This window comes from Eubalaena glacialis, chromosome 3 (genome assembly GCF_028564815.1).
Source record: "Eubalaena glacialis isolate mEubGla1 chromosome 3, mEubGla1.1.hap2.+ XY, whole genome shotgun sequence".
Lineage (NCBI taxonomy): Eukaryota > Metazoa > Chordata > Mammalia > Artiodactyla > Balaenidae > Eubalaena > Eubalaena glacialis.
The window spans coordinates 140,556,809-140,581,441 of record NC_083718.1 but is presented as its reverse complement, the minus strand read 5'-3'; the positions used below and the strand labels follow the sequence as shown (position 1 = coordinate 140,581,441).

The window sequence follows — 24,633 nt, the reverse complement described above, 5'->3', positions numbered from 1 at the left end:
CAGGCTAAAAAATGACAGAGTGAAATAAAGAATCTTATTAGTAGATCAGAAATTAGGAGCCATTAAAGTCTGATAAATATAAAACTTTTGAGTTTATTTCAATAGGAAGAACAAAGAGAATGAAATTAATACATAGTCCTTTCATACTACACTGTGTTTAGAAACAGACTTCTTATTGACAGCTTTTCATAATGTGACGCTGAATAACTATTACTTGTTACAGGAGACACCAGGAGTTCTTTACTGACAACAACTAGAGAGTTCAGAACATCTGTTTCTTTCACAATTACCATGGGTGCTAATAGTAACCGAAACTCAAAGTTAACTGAGCCAAACTCAATAAAGGTATAGTATTTTAAATGAATAGGTGTGACTTTTTCTGAAAACAAATTTGACATTAAGTTTATTAATAACTTTTTGGTGTTTACAGAGAACAAGTAAAGTTTATGAAGTAATTCTTTGAGGTTTTTTGTGGATTGTAGCATTTCTACCTATAAGCCAGTTTTAATAAATTTAAAGTGAAAATGACGGACAAGAATATTATTAAATGGTCTTCAGTTTAAAAATGATGACTCTTCAATTTTTGAACTTGATGAATAGATTATACAATTATGTACTTTGCCAAGCAATTTTTTGGTTTTGTTTAACAAATACTTTTCATAGGTGTTTCTTATAAATAAATCATTCATTCAATATCAGTTCCTTTGAGAGAAAGACAACAAAGTTACTTTGCTAAGTCAATATTTGTAGAGTGTTAATATTGATCTTCTTCCTTTACAACCTTCCTTCTCAACCTTTACTAGTTTTCTTTCAACAGAAAATAATAGCTACAGAAATATAAAACATTAACTGGAAACTGCTAGGATACATTAAAAATGTGTACCTAGGGACCTCTGTAAAAGGGGGAAAAATGGTTATGACCACATACTATAACTGCTGTTAGAAAACTGAACTGATTGTTCTCAAGAGCTACATTTTTGTTTCAAATAACAACTCTGTATTTGTTATTGAACTCTGAAGTCCCTTATATCTTTAAATTGCTAGACAGTGACATTTGTTCTATATTAAAATTTTAAAACATTATCTCCAAGGAACTTTTTTCAGACTGTTTAGGAATCTATACACCCTAAGCAATTTGGTGTGCATGTCCAACATGTTCACACACAATATTTAGTATTCCAACAATATTATTTTCCACCAGTGGAAACTTTCTGTATTTTGCAACTAAATTAAATGCTAACTAATAAAATCAACTTAAATAATTGTTGCTTACCTAATTCAAAAGTGTAAATAAATATAATTTTATAAAATATAAATGAATATTAATATGGGTTATATTAAAGCCAAAATAAAACTTTTTCTCTGTTTCATGCTCTTATTAATTGGGTACATACCAATACAGTTCCTTTAATTTAGTTCAGCTCAACAAATATTCATTAAAAAGGTAACGTATGCGAGCTATTTTGCTTAGTGTAATGGGCCCTGAATTAAAAAAATAAAGATTTTCATTTCATTATTAACAATATACCAAGTTAGTATAGCATTTCATTTATTCAACAAGTATTTATTTATTTATTTAGGCCGCACCAAGCAGCGTGGCTTGTGGGATCTTAGTTCCCTGACCAGGGATTGAACTCGGGCCCTCAGCAGTGAAAACGTGAAGTCCTAACCACTGGACCACCAGGGAATGCCCACAACAACAAATATTTATTGAATGACTACTTTGTGCAAAGCACTGTTCTAAGGTGCTGATTAAAACCTTTGAATAGACAGACCTGTGTTTAACTTTTAGCTTTGTCACTTAATAACTGTGTGACCTTTGGTAAGTTAGTCAGCAGCCCCTCTGAGTTTTAGTTTCCTTATCTATAAATTGGGAATAATTATATTTAGTGTGTTTTTGAAAGATTTAAATCATCTAACATATATAAATAATTTAGCACAATGCCAGGGACATAGTTTTACTTTAATAAATAATATTGTTATTAATATTATTATGGAACTAAGAAATTACTGTAGGTCTTTATGTGGGAATAACATGATGAAAGTATAGTTTAAGAAAAGTTATTATACTATTGTATATTGTGTATGGAGACTTCAAATTAAGGAGACTATAGAGAGGCTGATAGAGTTATCCAGATATAAAGTAAGTACAGCTAGGCCAAGGGTAGTACCTGAACATAGTAAGGAAGGGACAACTCTAATAGACAACACCAAAATTAATCTGTAGGCCATAGTGATTGTATAACAGAAGACTAAAGTTTTGCATCTAAGACATCAAGAGCAAGGAAAGGTACTGATGATAATTAGGAATTAGGTAAAAGATAGTAGGAGAATTTAATGATTAAAAGAAGATAGTGTACTGTCAACTCGTAAATTCTGTGACTTCCATATAAAATTTAATGTCTTTTAGAAATACTTCATAGCTTTCATATTACTTACCTGACTTTTTATGTCCTTTTTCTGATCTTGATATTGTGCACTGTTTGTACTCTCTGATATTTCTTAGATGAGCTGAAATGATTTTTTTAAAAAATCTGTTATCCTTTTGCTATTCAGCAGGATTCAGTACTTTGTTTGCATTTTACCTTGAAGTTAATTTTTTAAATTTCTTAAATTTTATATATTTCTTAAGTTTCACAACAACTCTAAGAAGTACTTGGTTAGGAATACAGTTATTGTATAATTTGTTTTAATTGAGATTGATAGAATAAGTTACTAAAAGAATTATTAAATTAATTTTCTTCAAATACTTTAAATCTATTTTAAACAAGTTTGGGTACCTCAGTTTCATGTGGAGTGGGAAAGTATGGAATTGGGACAGAAAAGAAAGGTCTTTTCAGAAATTAGAAAATTATTGTAATGGGGTACACATAAGCCAGATTTTAAATCATATATCTACACAAATGGTAAAAGACCTGAATTATGGGAGGAAAGTACGACCTTCACAGGGACTATACATGTGTTACCTTCTGTATACCATATGTAGGTACTGTCTCACTATTCTTTTTTTAATCCTGAATTCTATCCATTTACTTAGGTTTCATAATGTTCAAGGAGTGTCAGAAATTTTTCTTTGAGAGAAATATAGCTTCAGTTGCCAGTCATGACTAAAATTAGAGAAAGCCATGAGTTGTAAGCTCCAGAGATGCAATACTATATCCAGATTCCTAGTTAGACTATGTCTACATATATTTTACATATATATGTGTTGTGTAACATATATATAATACAACATATGTGTTGTATGTGAATATGTTGTGTAACATGTAGGTTATATATGTCTATATATGTAAAACAATACAAATATAAACATTTTAGACTTGAAATGGTCATCTAATTTTAATTTTTGTGAAGGCTCCAAATAATAATTTTCTTATAAAAGTCTCTCATTTTCAAAATGTTGATCAATTCAACTTGTCAATTAGGTGAGCAATCTATATCAAATTTTCCCCTTATAAATCGTCTATTTAACCTCTTGTTTTTAAGTGTGTACAGTTTTTAAGTATGTACAGTTTATAATTCTTTAATAACAAAAAGTTCGATAGCAGTATGTTTACCTACTTAACAAAAAGTAAATAGCCTTCTAATAGTGTGACATAGGGTATCTTTATAGAAAACAACAGTGATGATGATGATGGTAATGATGACATATAAGTTCCTCCTTTGACTAAGTCTATGGCAGATCTACTGCTTAATAATTCTACCTCACCTAAAACTTTAATTAATAATACAGAATTGTATGTCAAAGCAAATCATGTTCTCTACAGTGTTCCAAGAAAAATTTAACTTTACTGATATATTTGTTTTTGAGAGCTAGAATTTTCAACTTTACTATTTTTAATTTATGCTTTTAAGCATTTCCTTATGCATTGTGAATGAAAATAAATAATATTTGTATATGACAAATGAATTAACAGTTCTTTTTCCTTTTATATGAATTTACTTGAACTGGTAGAATATAGCACCACCTTATGCCCTATATAAGAATTACAAGCTACTATTTTATTTCTGCTTTATATTGTCAAAAATTATATCATACATGGAATTTCTTACTCTATCATTCTAAGAATTTTTTAAAAACTCAACCTTCTTCCATTTTTCTCATAATACTCAAACTATCAACTTAATCTATAATCCTTTCAAGTTGATTTATTTGAATGAGCCAGCCAATTTGTCAGTACTTTTTTCCTTTTAATTCATAACATTTTAGTCTAGGTCCTAGAGAAAAAGCGCTGTGTGATTGAAAGTCTATTTGTTTTAAAGGAAATTCGGTGTTGAATAAGCATTGTGTGTTTAATAACTTTGACAGATCTTAAGAATTTGAATTCTTCCTTTCAAACAAGAGAGCTACAAATTCTCCTAGTGGTGTTATTTAGTATTCAAAGTAAACTGATTATCACATTGAAGTTTGGTTGATATATATAATATATAGGCTTTCTTCTATTTAATAATAGCTGTTTTCTTACCATTTTCCAGCCTTATTAACCATGTGTTGTATTCAGATTGATTGTCTTTCAAAGAAACTTGTAAATTCCCTTCTACCTGTACCTTTTCTAAAATTGGAACTTAGGAAAGACGTCAAATAAAAATACTTAATTCGCTCCCCAACTAAATTTTATAAAGCATCTCCTATCAGCCAGAGATACCATAAGCACATGGAGAAACTCTTCCATTTTTGAGTTTCCCAAATGCCACAAGTACTTTTCACTGTGTGTACCAGGCAAAGTGCATTGTTTTTTAGTTTCATTTAAACATTTTTTTAACCGGGGAGTAGGAGGCTGCTATACCCACGATTCCAATACAAATTTAAGAAATTTTTTGGCTACTAAAATCTACATTTTTTTAGTAAGAAAACCAAATAATTATGTTTATCTTAACACTTCAGTATATGTATAATTCTGAATGATAATGAGTTATCATACTTATGATAATTTCATAAACATGAAGTTTTAAAAATATTAGCTTTAGAAAAATCATGGCAGATATTTAAATGTGGGGAAAAAAAAGAATTTTGAATATAGCTGGTAGTTTGGAGAGAAAGTAAGGATACTTAGGTTCAGGTCTGGTTCTGCAATCAACGAGAATTGTAAACTAAGCATATCACTTTATTCTTCAGAGTTTCATCAGTCAAAAGAGAAGTCTGACTGAATTGCTTTTTAGACTTCTACCTTTAATATTCTGTAATTCTAAACTAGTATCCTTTACCATTCCAGTTGGGCAAATGTAAAAAATATATTCATAAATTATATTGGATTAAATTCCACGCGTGCTGCAACTAAGGAGCCCGCCTGCTGCAACTGAGACCTGGTGCAACCAAATAAATAAATAAATAAATATTTTTAAAAAATTGATTGAAAGGAAAACAGTTTAAGTGTTTTCCATTTGATGTCAGAATCTTAGTTCAAACTGTCTCAAAATTCCATATGATTGTATCTTTCCTTTCTTATCTGTGGCAGTCATCATCGTCCAAGGTCATGTTGATTATGTTCAGGACAGTTGGCTTTGAAATAATGTCAGCATCTGTTGTTAGTCAATAATATATTCCCATCCAAGAGATTTACAGGGAGGCTAAATGAAAGTCTGTACATACTGTTATTCATCATTAACAGTTGAACTTGAACTTTTGACTCAAGCCCAACTTTGAACCTCATTGTGTTATAAAAATTTTGAATTTAGTACCCTGAGTATATTTTCTTTTAGAAACATGATTTAATGGTAAAGCTTTGATCCAGAAGTCTTAGACTCTACACCTAATATTTCTACAAACTCCTTGTGTAACTCTGAACCCGTATAATCTATGGGTATCTCAATTTGTCTGTTTATTAAAATGACTAATTTATATCTACCCCATATTGTCTTATAGGGATGTTGTTGAAATATCATGTATAATGACTTGTTTCTGTCATGGGCAGTATACTTGTGAAGATGAATTCCAGTAATTTAAGGTCACATTTTAATTTCTCAGAATTAAAAGTACACATATCTTTTATACCCCAAAGATGTGACAGTGCATGTGACTAATGACTGACTAAAAGCTTGAGTAATAGTTTAGCAATAATGATAATTTCTTAAAATTCAGTTTAAATAGAAATCTCCAAAGAAAAGATGAATATAAAAACGGAAAACTTACATGATTGAAAAATAACCAAAACTAAAATTAAAGGAAATAGAGAAAATACATGCATCAAAGTTTACAAAGGTGATTAATATCTAAAATAGTCAAAATAACTTATTAAAATATGTAAGAAAAATACCAGGTCCACAATAGATCTATGACAATAGGGGATAAATAGGCAGTTCACACAGAAGGATACAAAATTATAAACACATGGGGAAATGCTCAACCTTGCTAGTAATTAGGGAAATTAATGCAAAAATCATTACAATACCATTTTAATTTGTTATATTTTATTACATTAATATAAATTATGGTAAAAAATCATTAACAATACCATATACAAAAATATATGGAATACTATAATGAATATTTTATGTACTCACACCTAGCTTAAGAAAGCATCCCCAACCACTAACCAATTTTTTGATGGTAACACTACTGACCAAGTTACGGTAATAACAAATTATCACATTAGACACCATTGGTGGTACTGTACAGTTGCATCACTGTTTTATAAAGCGGTATGAAGATATGTCATTAGCCTTAAAAATACATACTTTTTTAAAAAATTTGTTTATTTTTTATTTTATTTATTTTTGACTGCATTGGGTCTTCGTTGCTGCACACAGACTTTCTCTAGTTGTGGCGAGTGGGGGCTACTCTTCCTGCGGTGCGCAGGCCTCTCATTGCAGTGGTATCTCCCGTTGCGGAGCACAGGCTCTAGGCATGTGGGCCTCAGTAGTTATGGCACACGGGCTCAGCAGCTGTGGCTCGTGGGCTCCAGAGCGCAGGCTCAGTAGTTGTGGCACACGGGCTTAGTTGCTCCACGGCATGTGGGATCTTCCCAGACCAGGGCTTGAACCCGTGTCCCCTGCATTGGCAGGCGGATTCCCAACCACTGCACCACCAGGGAAGTCCCCACATACTTTTTGCTTAGAAATTCTTCTGAAGGATATTCATCAGAAGAAAAACATTTAGACAAAATAGTATTCATTTTAGCATTATCTATACTGATAACCTACATGTCCAACACTTTAGAAATAGTTAAGTAAGTAATGGTATACAAACTCAATGGGTAATAAAAGAACCAGTTAAATTGAAAATTTGAATATTGCTTAGCAAAATTTTTTTTTATTGTGCTAAAATACACATAAAATTTACCATTTTAACCATTTTTAAATGTATGAGTCTGTGGCCTTAAATACATTTGTGTTGTTGTAAGACCACTACCACCATCCATCTCCAGAACTTTTTCATCATCTCCACTTGAAACTCCGTACCCATTAAACAATAACTCCTCATTTCCTCCTGCCCTCAGCTCCTGGCAACTGCCGTTCTACTTTCTGTCTCTGATTTTAACCATCCTAGCTACCTCATATCAGTGAAAGCATACAATATTTGTCCTTTTGCTTTTGTTCTGGCTTACTTCACTTAGCATATGTCCTCAAGGTTCATCCATGTGTCAGAATTTCATTCCTTTTTAAAGCTGAATGATATCCCATTGTAGGTATATACCATATTTTGTGTATCCATTCATTTGTCAATGGACATTTTATATATTTGAGTCTTTGCTTTCAGTTCTTTTGGATATGTACCCAGAAGTAGAATTGCTGGATCATATGGTAATTCTATGTTTAATTTTTGGGGAGGAACTGTCAAACCTTTTCCACAGTGGCTTCTTCACTTTACATTCCTATGAGCAATGCACAAGTGTTCCAATTTCTCCACGTCCTTGTCAGCACTTGTTATTGTCTGTTTTTTTTTTTTTAATAGCCATCCTAGTGGGTATGAGGTGGTAACTCATTGTGGTTCTGATTTGCATTTCTCTAATGATAATGCTGAGCATCTTTTCATATGCTTATTGGCCATCTGTGTATCTTCTTCAGAGAAATATCTATTCAAGCCCTATGGCCATTTTTTAATTGGTTTTTTTTTTTTTTGGTTTTTTGTTGTTGAGTTGTAGGAGTTTTTAGTATAATCTGGATAATACTCCATTTCAGATATATGATTTGCAGATATTTTCTCCCACTATGTGGGTGGCCTTTTCACTGTGTTGTTAGTGTCCTTTGATGCACAAAGGGTTTTTAATTTTGATGAATTCAGTTTATCTATATTTTTTTGTTGTTGCCTATGCTTTTGGAGTGTCATATCCAAGAAATCATTGCCAAATCTAATGTCATGAAGCTTTCCCCCTATGTTTTCTTCTCAGAGTTTTGTAATTTTAGTACTTACATATAAGTCTTAGATCCATTTTGTGTTAATTTTAGTATATGGTATAAGGTAAGGGTTCAAATTGATTATTTTGCACAGGAATATCCAGTTTTCCCAGGCCCGTTTGTTGAAATTTGAATTGTCTTGGCACCCTTGTTGAATATCATTTGACCATATTTGTGAGAGTTTATTTCTGGTTTATCTTTTCTGTTCCTTTGGTCTATATGTTTGTCTTTATGCCAGTATCACACTGTGTTGATTAATGTAGCTCTGCAGTAAAATCAGGAAATGTGAGTTCTTCAACTTTGTTCCTTTTCAATAGCACAATGTTTCAGATATAACATTAAATGAAAAAGGCAGGACATAAAATAATATTAATTAGAATGTAAAAAAATAGGTTTTTATATAAGGTCAGTATTAGGAATGATTACATAAGAATCAAACTAGGGTGGTAGAACTGGGGACTTTTTTTCCTTATTTTTAAATTTCTAATTTTAAATGTATTTTGGTACCAAGAAAATAATATAAAATATAAATCTACTTATAATTTACATAATAGAAAAATTGGTGTGTAAGTATATGTTAAGATAGTTTAGCCTTTAAAAATGTGAGTAAGATATCAATATCAATGTAAATAATGTTTGTTCTTGACTCTTCAGTGCCATAGTAAATCCTTCTAAAGTAGATTAATAATATTTTTTAAATAAATATTTATTTATTTGGTCATGTCGGGTCTTAGTTGCAGCAGGTGGGCTCCTTTTAGTTGCAGCTCACTGGCTCCTTAGTTGCAGCTCACCAGCTCCTTAGTTGCGGCACGTGGGCTCCTTAGTTGTGGCATGTGAACTCTTAGTTGCGGCATGCATGTGGGATCCAGTTCCCTGGCCAGGGATCGAACCCAGGCGCCCTGCATTGGGAGCGTGGAATCTTAATCACTGAGCCACCAGGGAAGTCCCAGGATTAATAATATTTTTGATATTATTGTTACATAGCTAATGCATGCCTTTTCAGTTGTTATCTTAATATTATTAAAGCCTTGAGCTTATTATCTAAATATACTAACAGATAATTTTTCAAAATCATCCTTTATAAAGTCACTTCAAAACCTTATTAATATTCTATTTTTGGAAGCCATTAGGAGTGGAACAGAAATATGTCTTATAGGTAGGCAAGCCTACTAATGATAAAGTGGAAAGCATTTTTGCTCACATCTATGGTAATGGAACAATTTCTCATACCTTCAACAAAGAATCCTTTACTTTCTGCATAAAGTGCCATCTTCAAGTAAAACCTGTTATGAAGTTCTAGTTATGAGATCACATATAAGCATGTTGGTTTGAAACTAGGAGAAGGAATTTGAGACCAAGAGATAGTAGAGCTAATTTTATAGAGAGGTCTTTCTCAAAACTGGTATTTATCAGCATTTTGCTATAGCTGTGAAATGAATTCAGTCTTTTAGTTACGTAGACTTCAAACAATTATTTTGGTTTATTATACTTTATCTTTTAAATATAAAGTCTTTTCACTTTTTCTTTCAACATATCAGTTTGAACAATCCTTACTTCTTCTTTCTTAGTGTGCTCTAAGCACTAATCTCACGCTGATTATTGCAGCAGCATGTTCATTTATTACTTTGTTTCAGTACTTCTCCAGCTCTCGTGAACTGTATTTTTCATATTTCTCCTCTCCATTATATCTTTTGCTAACTTTTTGTTATCTAAATGCTGCCTCTTAATGATGTTGCAAATTCCTGGAGGGCACTGGCTCTAGTTGACATTTCTTTTATATGTTCCCTAGGTTTTTTCTCATTGCTCTGCATGCTGGAAACTTATAATAAATATTGTTTGAAAATATTTTTCCTTCATTTCAGGAGTGGCAATGTGTACAATCAAAAGGTTGCTTTTTCTTAGAAGAAGATGGTGAAATCATTAGTCATCAATACAGGATGCAAATAGCTCAGAGATCCCTGGTTTATCTAACAATTAAGCCATTAAACCTGAGTCAAGCTGAAGGCAAGTTTAAATTTTCTGTATTTTTAAAAAAATATCAATTTGTGCCCACTTTGAAAATACTTATGTAAGTATTTGATGGTTCTAGTTAGTGAAGAAAATGATCTGCCTAAGAAACATGTGGTTACATATTGCAATACACTTAAAGAAAGTCGTTTGTACGTTGACTGTGTTGTCATATTATGCAAAGAAAGTAAATTGTTTTTGTACATGTTTAAAGTATTTTTCTTTTAATTTATTTAAAAATGAGAACAAAATGTTACCTGGTTTCCTTTTGACATAGAATTAACTTTTTATCTGCTAATTAATCCTTAGCTTTTTCCATTTGTCAATTTTTTAAATTAATATGCATGAGACAACTTCTATAGGAGCATAATTTGGGACAAATATGAACTGCAAGTATTTTTGAATACCTTCAAAGTGCTATGTCATATGACTTAGACAATCCTTATTAATAATTTTCGTATCCATGGTAATATTCTTTTTCTATACACCAATGCTAGATAAAAATTAATAATTTCCTAGTGTCTACAGTGGTTATTACATAATTTTTAATTAGTGAAAAATGGCTATATAGGTGCTTTCCCTAGATATCCTTTTAATGTTATTGTTCTAAGTATCTATCTTTATTTTTCTTTTATTATGTTGACATATAAACATCTACTTACTAGAGGATTCTTCCCCACTTACATTACTTTTCCCTCCTAAAGTAGAGATTCTGAAAGTTTTCACTGTATATCTTGTAGGACACTTACAACATTTGGTAAATGATACTTTTAATTTTTTTTATTTTTATTTTTTAATAAATTTATTTATTTATTTATTTTTGGCTGCATTGGGTCTTTGTTGCTGTGTGCGGGCTTTCTCTAGTTGTGGCGAGCGGGAGCTACTCTTTGTTGAGGTGCGTGGGCTTCTCATTGCAGTGGCTTCTCTTGTTGCAGAGCACAGGCTCTAGGTGCGCGGGCTTCAGTAGATATGGCACACAGGCTCAGTAGTTGTGGCTCATGGGCTCTAGAGCACAGGCTCAGTAGTTGTGGTGCCCAGGCTTAATCGCTCTGCTGCATGTGGGATCTTCCAGGACCAGAGCTCGAACCCATGTCCCCTGCATTGGCAGGCGGATTCTTAACCACTGTGCCACCAGGGAAGCCCTGGTAATTGATACTTTTAAATGACAATTGCAATAGTCATTTTTCAGATAAAAGTAACAAGATAGGTCTGCAAATTCAATGTAGTTGTTTATTCTCTGTATTCTTATGAAGATTTTTTTTTTCATTTATTTATCAAATATTTATTGAAGACCTTATAAACCAAGTATCATTTTAGGTGCTTAAGATACAGATACATCAGAGTACAAAAAATACAAAATCCCTGCCCTTATGAACTTACATTCTAGTGGAGGAAATACACAATAAATAATAAACATAATAAATAGTAAATGACATGGTGTGTTAGAAGGTGATAAGTGCTATGGGAAAAACATAGAGGAAAAGGGGCATTGTGAATACGAGGGAATATGAGTTGCCATTGAAAGGGAGTATTAGTGTATGCTTCATTAGAGGTTGACATTTGAGCAGACTTTGAAAGAGGTGTATTAATTATCAATTGCTGTGTAACAAACTACCCCAAAACTCAGTGGCTTAAAACAAACATTTGTTTGCTTATGAGCAGTTCTTTTGGTCTGAGCTGGGCTTGGCTTTTCTCTGTAGGGCTTACGCATGCATCTGTGATCAGCTGCAGGTTAGCTGGTGGCTGGCTTTAACTGATCTTGGCTGGGCTCTTTCCTTTGTATGGGTTTCAGCTGAGACAACTTGATTCAGCCTTTTATAGTCTCTTACCCTCTAGTAAGTTAGCCTGGACTTGTTCTTATGGTATAACTGGAATCTAAGAGAGAAAGCAGAAGCACCATAGGCCTGGGCTCAGAACCAGCACGTTACTTCTGTTACATTCTGTTGTGCACAGCAAGTCAAAAGGCAAGTACAGATTTACAAGGTGGAGAAATAGATTTGACATCTTGATGGAAGAGCTACGAAGTCACATTGCAAGGGGTTGTGGATACAGAGAGGGATGACCATTTTTGCTGTCTTCCACAGGAGGCAAGGGAGTAAGTTCTGTGGATGTAGGGCTGGTGGAAGGTGATGGGTGAAGAGTGGAGGAAGTGACAGGTAGAGGCAATCCTCTGTTCAGAGGCTCTGAGGTGAGAGTGTGCTTGGTGTTAGAAGAACAACAAGGTGGCTAGAGTGGGTATATTGAAGTAAGTAAGGAGAGAGTGTAGGGGATGAAGACAGGGAGAAACAAGAACAAAAATCAGGTAGAGTTTTGTTTTGTTTTTTGCCATAATGAGAACTTGGACTTTTACTCTGAGAGAAAAGAGGTACCCTTAGGAGGCTGCCATCAAGATTTTCTCTTCATCTTTGATTTTCAATAGTTTGAATATGTGTCTTGGTGTTTTTTGGGTTTTTGTTGTTGTTGTTGATGCTGGTTTTGAGTTTTGGGGAGGTTTTTTTTTTTTTTTTGGTTGTTTGTTTGTTTGTGTTTATCTTTTTGGTATTTATTCTACTAAGGGCTCTCTGAGTTTCTTAGATTTATGGCTTGTTGTCTCATTATTTTTAGAACATTTTCCATCTTTATCTCTTCTGCGCTCTCTTTTCTTCCACTTATACACCTGACATCTTGTTCTCCTGTGCACCACCACTGATAAGCCAGTGCTTGCATCTCATCTCTCCTTGGAAGGGTCTGTCTTTCCTTGGATTTCAGGCTGCTTGGTTGTCCTGTGACCTCAGCTCTGACAGATTCAAGAAATGTTATGATTTTGTATTTCATGCATTTTTTCTCATTGTTAGGGTGGGAGCAACATTCTTCCAACTTTCAACTGCATTAGAGGATTTTTAAGTAGAGTTGGAACATAATCTGACATATTTTAACAAGAACAGTCAGGTTGCTGTATTGAAAACAGATTGAAGGTACAGAAAGCAAGGGGTCCAGCTAGGACTCTATTGCAGAATTCTAAGAGGGGACTGGTGTTGCTTTGAACTGGGGTGTAGAGGGGATAAGAAATAGAGATTCTGGATGTATTTTGAAGGTCAAACCATAGCATTTCCTGAGGCTTTTTTATGATATGTGAGAGAAGGGAAAAATTAAAGATGATTCCAGGATTTTGGGTTTTAACAACTGGAAGGATGAGTTACTCTTATCTGAGATAGAAAAGAGTATAGATGGACAGGTTTTTTTTTCAGATGTTTGGGAAAGCCAGTTTTAGACATAGAAATCCAAGTGGAAATGTCAAATAGGCAGTTGGATATATGGGTCTAATGTTCAGAGGAAAGGTCCTAGCAGGAGATACAAATTTTGGAGTTAACAGCACATAGATGATGTCTAACATCTCTTCCTCCTATGCTCCTTTACAGGTAAGCCAGTGCTTGCATCTTCTGTCTTCTTGAAAGGGTTTGTTTGTCCTTGGATTTCAGCCTACTTGGTTGCCTGGCAACCTTAGCTTTCTGATGAGTTTAAGAAAAGTTATGATTTTTAGAAAGTGTGTATATAGAGAATGTTTCTAACAATTTCATTGTGTATAGGTATATGCCTTATTGCAAATGATATGATGTTTATAAAAATGGATGTGTATTTCTAAAAAAAAAATCCAAAGGGGAAAGAAGCCACTACTTTTTTAAATAGGAAAGAGTAAGTAGTGATTGCTTATTTTAAGATGTATGGTTTTTTTTGTTTATAGGAAAACCATCCCCTTGGTTATCAGTTGATACTGCCTTGTATATTCTTAAGGAAAATGAGAGTCAAGCAAATCTACAGCTCATGTGTTTTACTGAACTACGAAATAGAGAAGTATACCTACTTATTTTCTAATGTTTAGCTAAAAATATAGTAGGACCCCAAGTTTGAGGAAAATAATAGTTTTTCTATATATTTTAAAACTTTTTATCTTCCCTTCCAATTAAGGTATATACAGTAATCACTATTCATATTACATATGTTTTATTAATTGTGAAGGACTTTTTCTTATTTGCTGAGATTTAAAAATTGAGGATTGATTGGCCATTTTGGCTTCATAACTTATAAGTTGTGTGACATTGTACTTCACTTTCCTCTTTTCTAATGCCCTGATACCCCACATGTGAACATTTTTTTGTTATACTCAATAAAAATGATTGATGCCAGTGGATTTTTTTCCCCTAAATACAAACAATTCAAGGCTTTGAAAATGTTCCCCTAGATGTTTGTCTTACTTATACTACTATTGCAAAAAAGAAAAACTTCAAGATTACTATCCTCAGGCTTGACTCATAGGGTCCAAAAATAGATTGATCTGAAGAAATGCTTTCAAATGATTTTATATGTTGCCCATGGGGTTGTTCTGATCTTTTCTAATTATACATTTACTCAGAGGCCAAATATGTGAGGCAGATACATAAATGTGGCTATTTGTTTTATGAGGACTACAAAATACATCTGCTACACAACAACAGGAATAATACTATTCAAGGGCTTACTGCAATATCATATTTAATCTTTATATAGGCCCAACGACAGACAAACATTTCCCTGATGGAATGTTATATAAAAGTCTTTATTGTTGGCTTCCTAACAGACAAGAATAGTTATAGGCAAGAAACAAATAAAATGACAGCAGTTAATGTTTTGATTAAACTCTTCTTCAAAACTGACTACAAAGTTAAATTCAAGATAAAGCATTGTCTAAAACAATAGCTTTCCCACTTTGTTTTGGTTAAAATTACTTTCTTACGAGATTACATGTATAAAAATGTTAGTACATAGCAAGCCTATAATAAAATTTGAATGAGTTTCTATTTACCTCTTTACTATAGGCCTCTGTTTATCTGTAATATGTCTTATTTACAAAGAATTTTTAGTTTTAGTTTCACAATTATTTTCTTTAAGAAGAGTTTTGTGCCCATGAAAGACTTTCCATTTGCCAACCACTGTGGCAGTTCAAGTTTATATGTAGAGATAAGGGAGCTTCAAGGGATAACATATATTAGGAAACAGCAAGAACTGCTTTTCACTCCTGGATATCAGTCTACATCTGGCCAATCTAAAAGATTATGATTTCCAAAAGATGGGTTTGGTCAATCTTTAGTTTTCAAAATGGCCCTCACTTTTATTGGATTGCTTCTTTTATCAAAATAGGACATGGTCACTTTAGGATGATTATGGTTCCTCTGACTTGTGAGGGTAGAAATAGGGCTGAACCCAGAATTTGGATGAGCAACTTTGTTTTGTATATGAGTCCCCAGGATGACCTAAAATAAACCTGGGATTTGAAAGGAGTTTTAGACACAATACCAGACAGAATTCCCTAGGGTTATTCTGTGCTGAAGGGCAAATGGCTACTTGCTTAGATATTATACACGACTAGGAAATGCTTAGGTTTAATATATTTGACAGAGACAATCCCTAGGTTTTATAGGAAGCCATTGGGCTCCAGAAAGCACCTAGAAGGTTCATAGAGGGATGCCATTTTGCTTTTTCTTATAGAACAGGAGAATAAAATGTTTTCCTATACAAATGTCTTGGCACTCATTATAAATATCCTGTGATGGAAAAGAATTTTGTATAAGGTAGGTTTATCTGGGACTCTGCCTTCTTGTTTTATAGTCCATATTACATAAATAGTAGTAAAATTCCAGTGCTTTTGTCCACATAATTGTATCTTTACAAATATGGCTAATTCATACAAATAGGGAACTCTTTTAAAATATATTTAATTTTTATTTTGTGTCATAGAAATCTGAATTACAAATCATATATTTATATTTGAATCAAATTAGGCAACTGTAACCCAGAAAAATTACTCTTAAGATTTTTCTCTTTGCTTCCTGTTGAAATATTTGCATAACAAACATTTTTGAAGATTATTGGGAAGATTTAGAAGTTATATAACTTATAACCTGTTACAGTTTTAGGCATTTGTTTTTAAAATATATAAAGAACTACATCTAATATTATTAGCCTTACCATTAACAAAAAGATTTTGAAGCCTATAAAACATTGATAGAACCGTAATAGAATTGGTGAATATTGGTAAAAAAAGAAACTATTTCTAATGCTTCCCTTTCATAAGAAAGATGAAAAGTCATTAAGACTCATGGTGGTTGTTTGTTTGTTTGTTTTTAAAATTCTTTTGAGAAAAGATGTTTGGGTGGACTGGTGAACTAGGACCTGGAATTTACTGGTTAATTCCTTCCACAACTGGCTGCAGGCTAAAGAAAGAAAGAAAACCAATAACAGAAGAAGCCCAGCTTGTATATAGAGATGAAACAGGGGAATTATTTCTCACAAAGGAATTTAGGTAAGTTTTGCTTATTAAAGTTAAGAGCTATAACATCTAGACTGGATATATATCAGTAGCCTGTCTTCCATCCTTTCCTTTGGCTAGCTGCAAATCCCAACCCCAGATTCTAATCAATAGCTCAACTCATCCACTAGGCATCTGAAAGTGACCTTCTGCTCATAGGTCTGGGATTGCCATTCATTTCTGGGTTCCATACATTTGGCAAGTCAACTTTAGTTGCGCTATCTACTGATTTCTCCTCCACTAGAAATAGGTCCTGCTAGTTGCACTATTGACTTAGATAGCTATCAAATATGAAATCCAAATAGGGTAGTCCTCCCATACCCTACATGTACACAGTAAGATCTGGCTGCAGGTAGAGAGGAAGAAGAAAGTAGATGGAGAAAGGAGAAAAGAAGACGGAAACTTCTCTTTGTGTTCCTACTACATGTTGACATGCTGTGGTTGCTTTGGAAACTTGTTTATGTCATGTAATACTAGACTGAGTAAAATATATATTTGGATACATTAATTTTATCATTCACAAATATTGTTTTTTATTTTATTCTTTTCCATTATGGTTTATTATAGGATATTGAATATAGTTCCCTGTGCTATACAATAGGACCTTGTTGTTTTTCCATTCTATATATAATAGTTTGCATCTGCTAGTCCCAAACTCCCAATCCATCCCTCCCCCACTCTCCCTCCCCCTTGACAACCATAAGTCTGTTCTCTGTGTCTGTGCATCTGTTTCTGTTTCATAGATAAGATCATTACAAATATTGTTTAATGCCTTTATATTACTTCCTTTTGAAAGTTATCCTCATAGAAACCTTTTTCAGTCTAGTTGCCTTAGAGACAAATAATTTGCTATTTTTTGTAATTTTAGGTCAACTTTATCAGATATATTTGAAGTAATTGATTTAGATGGAAATGGTCTTCTTAGCCTTGAAGAATATAATTTTTTTGAACTGAGAACAAGTGGTGAGAAATGTGATGAAGATGCTTGGGCTGTCTGCAGAGGTAAGCACTTTTCTTTTTCTTAATGGATATGTAAAATATATATATATATACATACACACACCCTTTCATCCTTAAGAAGTGAAATGTCAAATTTATCCATGGAATATTATAGCAATTAGGACAGTTTAAAAGTAGTAGCATTGTTTGTAGACCATAAAAAATTAAACATTTATTTTCCTTAAATTGGTAGTTGGTGTAGTACTCAAGCTAAAAGAAAATGTGAATTACTTAATCATAATTTCTATGTTCTTTGGAGCTTAGAATGTAAAAAACTTTGTCTTAGCTCTGATAGCAAAGGGACTGAAGTGGTTGAGAGACCCAAACTGCACCCAGGAGAGGGCAGCAAAGAGCTAATAGGCTAGAGTTTTACTAAAAATTAAGAGGTTTCCAGGAAGTTGTTTATATATGTTAAGAATTCTTTTGTTTTTTGTATTTGAGTTGAATTAAGAAAGTCTATCGATGGACATATAAAAGCCAAAAATGCTAAGATAGGCAAAGAAAAATACTGAGAGCGAGGCGAAGTCAGTTGTCACTTGCGAGGAGTCTGGGAAGAGGGTAGGGCTTGTATATTTAAGCCAAGGGCTGAAAGGTCAAAGGGGAAAGCCAGAAAGCCACAGCCAACTATAGATCACAGAACAAGAAGTTGAGGAGGTTAGAATGCGGTCAGGAGAGAGATTAACTCACATGTTGCTGTCACTGGGGTGGTAATGTGTCCTAATCCTCTGGTTCTTGAAATGGTCTAAGCTTGGCAGTCAGTGAGCCAGAGAGGAGTCTGATAAGTCTGTTTATCTAAACAGCAAGTAAGGTAGAAATATTATTAATATAAAGGTTTTTAAAAATGCATCTCTTTTTAACTGAAAGTTTATATACTGTAATCAGTAACAAGAAATGTATATTGATTTATAATAGTAAACTTCAATTAACAAGATTGATAACACACATAATAGAGTATTATTTTTTGGAGGATATAATCATCCTGTAACTTTAATGATATAATATTTTGATTCTCTTTGTTCCCTTGTCATATATCAGTTGAATATATTTGTATGAGTATTTTCTGAGTTCTCTATTCTGTTCCACTGATCTGTTTGTCTCATCTGTCACCAGTACCACACTGTCTTGATTACTGTAGCTTTAAAGTAAGTCTTGAAGTTGGGTATTAATAAACTTTAAAAACTTAATGGAGAATTGATCATTTTAAGTTTTAAAAGTAGATTAGTTATTGATAGTCTCTACAGCATAGTATCTAGATACATTTTTCTTGAAAGTAATAATTTCTTTGTGTTATATATCAAATATTAATTTTTTTCATCTTGCTTTTCTACTTAGTAGCTCCAGCTTCCATTTTAGTGGCTACCATGTCTTTCTATGATCTAATTTAATCTACATTTACTTTTTTTCCTTACAAAAGTTATGAGTCACTTTCCAAACTCTAAACATTTTAAATTATTAATCAGTCAACCAGTTTTAAACAGTTATGTCTCTGCCTCTTTTCTCACAATAATGTGTACAAAAGAGATATCTCAAATAAGAGTACCCATTTTCCTTCGGTATATTACAGATGGGAGTTGGAAAATAAGATCTTTCTTTTTTGTAGGACAATTAACAGAATGTAATCCAAAATGAGTAGCTGTTTATTATCTGTATTACAGGAACATTCAGGAATTATATATATCTAGATATTTCTTCATGAATTTATGCTTATAAACAATGTTAAAATGGATGTACTTAGATTTGTCTGGGACATTCATGGACTCCAAAGTGTTCCCCATTATCTAACAGATTTTTAGGGACCAGTGGACAATTCAGTTAAAATTAAAGCAATTAAGAATATAGCAGTCTCCTTAAACCTGGCACCATCCACATTTCCCTTTTGAAACACCAGTAGTTTGGGGGTTATTACATCAAATTCATTTGGGTTTAAATGGCAAATATATAAGAAGCATTTTAATTTTTGAAATACAGCACTGGCTTTGGCAGCACATATACTAATTTTTGAAATATATGTCAGTATATACTTTAGATAAGCAGGCAGGTTGGAATTTATCCAGGAAAATTAAAGTTTCCTCTGATTTTGGAATATATTTGCACTATTTTTGACTTCAGATCTTGTTGAAAAACTAAATCATGCACTGTGACAGTGCTTATGCTGAGTTGTGGAAAATTAGAACAGTATCTCTCAAACATGTTTTGAGTCATTCTTATTTCACTTTTGTAGTGCTCACAGATTCCTAAGGCCTCCTTTAAAATAAACATTTGTGAATACTAATATATAATAGACATTTTAGTAAGTGTATGAATTTTAAAATTATGTAAGAAAAACTTTTGGTTGTTTTGACAGAGAATTTCGATACAAAGAGGAATGAACTAACAAGACAGGGCTTTATGGATCTGAATCTAATGGAAGCCAATGATGGAGAAGGAGATCCTCGTGACCTTTGGGTAACTCTACACTCAATGGGCTACAATAAAGCTCTGGAACTGACAGAGGTAAAACAATCTTGAATTTTTTCAGTGGGTTTAATGTACATAATATTTTACCCCATGAGCATTTTCCTGACACAGGACTTTTGAATTGGGCTCTAAAATCCTTGAACTTCAATACGTGAATGAATCCTGGGCACAACAGTATGTTTCTGCTAGTTTATACAAGTTCTTACCTGAAATTTAGTTACTGCCAACATTTAAGCAATTCAGGAACAAAAGGAGTTTGAGCATATGATATTCAGGAAAAAGATATAAAAAATTATATTTCTTAATTGGCGATGGCTATTTGAGTTGCTAAAATTTCATTTCTATTCAGAGACTCTTTGTCCTAATAGAATAAAGGCTCTCATAATAAGGAGAATATGTCTGGATGAGAACTGGAATTCTGATCTTTTTACAGAGGTACTCCTTGGGTTAATACTTGTAAAACACTTGGAACAGCGCTTGGCTCATAGAAAGCACTGTGTGTGTATTAACTATCATTATTATTATTTATTAACATGATAAGGTATAAAAGTTGAATAAGACTCACAATAAACCAGAGGAATAATAATAATTAGGCCTATTTCTTAAATTTTATATTTTTGTGTCCTTTAATAAAGTTTAGAATAAAGGATTTAATAGTTTTAGACCACACAATTAGATAACAATACATTTGTTTATAAATTAAAAATAGTATCTGTCCTTTCTATAAATAAATCAACCTCAGAGGGTAACACTACCACCAACAAATTTTAAGTTTTGGGTGTATTGAGTCTTTGGTTTAGTTCCTAGTTTTGACATCATTTAACGTTCCTCATAAATTTGTTTTCTGAGAAGTTCTCTATAATTTTTTTTGCCATTTTTATTAATAAGAGGTGAATAGTTCCAGTAACTTTTTACATCCTACTTTAACCTAACATTTAGTGAATCTCACATTTCTAAGCATGGTGCAAAATCAGCATCTAATCTGTGAATAATATTGTGTCTGCTACACATGCTTTCACTTAACAAAGGAATTAGTTAAGAGCAAATTAAGACATTTTATAACATTTGCTGATGTCATTGACTTCTGAAGTCACAGGCAAGAAGGATTTCTGAGACAAAGATCTTTTTATTTAAATTTTATTTTTTTACTTAATAGGTAATATATTCATATCATTGAACGTTCCAAAGGTAAAAAAAAAAAAAAAATTATACAGTGAAAATGTCAAAGGATGATGAGACCACCACTCAGTAGCTGAAATAAAAAGACAAAAATGAATTGATTGCTTACTACAAGGGAGAGCTATCTGGTCAGGTGTAGTCTCTCTATGCAAAGCAGAATGTTCATCTTATTTATAAAGTGTTTTGGGGAAGCATGGTTACTCAGGTGAGACTGTTGACTGGTTGGCACTCAGTGGTATATTTATTTACATGAGTCTGTCTGTGATTTCTTGACTTTCAAAAGTGAGGAGCCAACACTGGCTGACTTAAACAAAAGTGTGTTTATTGAAGTGAGTTGTTGCAGATCAACTGAACAGTTTTAAAACAAGTTCTGGGGAGAGAGATCAAGATGGCAGAATAGAAGGATGTGGATCTCACCTCCTCCCACAAATACATCAAAAATACATTTACATGTGGGACAATTCTTACAGAATACTTACTGGACACTGGCAGATCTCATACAACCAAAACTACAAGAAACATCACCACGTAACTGGGTAGGACGAAAGAAAAAAAAAAAGGAATCAGGATGGGACCTGTACCCCTGGGAGGGAGCTGTGAAAGAGGAAAGATTCCCTCACCCTGGGAACCCCCCTCACCAGCTGGGAGATCAGCCAGGACAGAAAGGGAGATTCAGAGGCTCAGAGGAGAGTGCAGCAATAGGCTTGCATCAGGCAGAGCAGAAAGAGACCAGCACAGATGGTCCTGGCCACCTTGCTGCACACTCCAGCCTGAGATGCACATCTGTTGGTGTGCACAGTGGCTGGGTGCTGAAACTCGGGTTTCAGCAGACAGACCTGGGGAGGGGGCTGGGGTTGGCTGCATGGAGACAGCCCAAAGGGGCTGGAGTGTGGCCTGGGCCGCCAATGGGGGTGTGCACGGGATGAAGCCTAGGTCCACCATAGAAGCCCCATTGTTAATGCATGCAAAGGGAGGGGCAGGGCCCTACACTAGCAGCCTCATTCTCCAGTGACCTCACAGCAGGCGCAGCTCCACCTCCATGAGCTCTGGGAGCACCAAGCTGCAGTTGCCCACATGCAGAGGCAGAGCTGAAATCTGAGCCAATCCCCAGGGGCCGCTCGACTTCAGAAGCCGGGCTGAAATCTGAACCTTGTCCAGAGGCTTTGCAACTTTGATGAATGTATGCTGCCAGCACCTTTGTAAGCTCAGCACCTGTGGGACATCTGCACGGATTACTGGTGCTCCCATGGCTGGGGCAGGTCTGGAGTTAGCAGCTGTGGGCTTTGCAGGCACGCACATGTGAAGGCAGGGCCAGGGTCTGAGCTGATTCCCTAGTGCCCACAGCGGGTTCAGAGGCACGACTATATGTGACTACTGTGGGTCCTGGTGCCTGTGAACACAGTGCCTGAGGGACATCTGGGTTGATTGCCTGCAATCCCATGGCTGAGGTGGGGTGGAGGACAGTGCCAACAACAGTGTACTTTGTGAGCACACAACAGGTGACACGTGACACCGGAGCGCATTACCTTGTGGACAGCTCCCACAGAGGAATACTCAGTGGCTCTCCCAGCAGAGGTACTTCAACCCCACCTACCCCACACCACAGCTCAGAAATGGATCTGGGGACTTCTACTTCAACAACTGAAGAGCAGACCTTGACCCTGACAGGGCTATGACAGCCACAGAGCAAAGAGGAGGCCCTGCTCAACATCCAGTGAAGGCTCTGGTCACCACAAGTCCAATCACACCCCCTATCAAGGGGATAACAGCCAGCACACACTGAGGAAAAATGTGGCAGGCATCCATACTAAAAACAGCCCTCGCACCAAAACTATTAGACTCATGCAGGCTACACAGGGATACTCCCACATAAAAACAGCCCTTGATGACCACAGTAGATACATGTTTCTCCTAAATTCAGAGTCAGAGAAATATAAGTAGAATGAAGAATCAGAGGAACCACTCCCAATGAAAAGAACAAGAGAAAGTCCCTGAAAGGACAAACAATGAAACGGACCTCTCCAGTCTACTAGATCCCAAGTTCAAAGAGGAGGTAATAACAGCACTGAAGGGGGAGTTCCCTGGTGGTCTAGTGGTTAGGATTTGGCACTTTCACTGCCACGGCCTGGGTTCAATCCCTGGTTGGGGAACTGAGATCCTGCAAGCCTCACGGTGCAGCCAAAATAAACAAAACAAAACAACAACAGAACACTGAAGGAATTAAGAAAGCCTATTGATAGAAATGCAGATCACTGTAACAAGGAACTAGAAACTATAAAAGAGGAGCCAATTAAAATTAGAAAACTCATTTGCTGAGATGAAAGCCAAGGTAAAGGCAGTAAATAGCAAACTAAGTAATGCAGAAGAACGAATAAGTTATCTGGAAGATAGAATAATGGAAATCAGAACAGCAGATAGAAAGGTAAACAGCAAAAAAAAAAAAAAAGAAAGCAATATATGAGACCTATAGGATAATATAAAGCAAGCCAATCTATGCATAATAGGGATCCCAGGAGAAAAAGAAAGAGAAAAAGAGATTGAAAATGTATTTGAGGAAATTTTGGCTGAAAACTTCCCAAACCTAAAGAAAGAAACATATCCAGGTACAGGAAGCACAGAGGGTCCCAAACAGGATGAACCCAAACAGAACTATATCAAGACATATTATATAATTAAAATGGCAAACGTCAAAGATAAAGAGTGGATTCTAAAGACAGCAAGATAAAAACAAAGAGTTAGTTACAAGGGAAGCCCCATAAGGCTGATTTCTCTACAGAAATATTGCAGGCCAGAAGGGAGTGGCAAGACATATTCCAAGTCCTGAAAGGGAAAAACCTGCAACCTAGGATACTCTACCCAGAAAAATTATCATTTAGAATAGAAGGAGAGATAAGATAATGAATTTTTCAGATAAGCAAAAACTAAAAGAATACAGCAATACTAAACCTATCCTAAAAGAAATATTGAATGGTCTTCTCTAAATAGAAAAGAAACAAGAATCTATAGGAAAGAGAAAATCACAGTCAAATCAGGCATTACACAGAAAAACAATTTCTTTGTGAAAGCAATGATAACTACAATGAACAGCAAAAGCATAAACATGAAGATGTAAAAGAGGACATCAAAATAAAATGTGGGAGAGAGGAGTAAGAAAATGTAGGGGTTTTTTTTAAGAATGTGTTTGAGCCTATATGACTACCAGTCTAAAGCAAGTAGATATACTAATGGGTTAACATACTTGAAAAACAGGGTAACCACAAATCTAAAAAACATATAATAGATTCACAAAAAACAAAAACAAAAGAACTCAAGCATAACACAAAAGAAAACCATCA

At 34.3% G+C, this 24,633-nt stretch overlaps 1 protein-coding gene across 1 annotated transcript in view; it reads left to right on the top strand.

The window, feature by feature from the left end:
• The window catches only part of EFCAB7 (EF-hand calcium binding domain 7), a 49,237-nt gene that overhangs the window by 11,370 nt on the left and 13,234 nt on the right, over positions 1 to 24,633 (top strand). The window contains exons 6-11 of the mRNA XM_061184088.1: positions 224 to 345; positions 10,197 to 10,338; positions 14,063 to 14,172; positions 16,500 to 16,657; positions 17,532 to 17,665; positions 20,007 to 20,155. Coding sequence (XP_061040071.1) covers positions 224 to 345; positions 10,197 to 10,338; positions 14,063 to 14,172; positions 16,500 to 16,657; positions 17,532 to 17,665; positions 20,007 to 20,155 — 815 coding nt within the window. The remainder of the gene's footprint in view (positions 1 to 223; positions 346 to 10,196; positions 10,339 to 14,062; positions 14,173 to 16,499; positions 16,658 to 17,531; positions 17,666 to 20,006; positions 20,156 to 24,633) is intronic.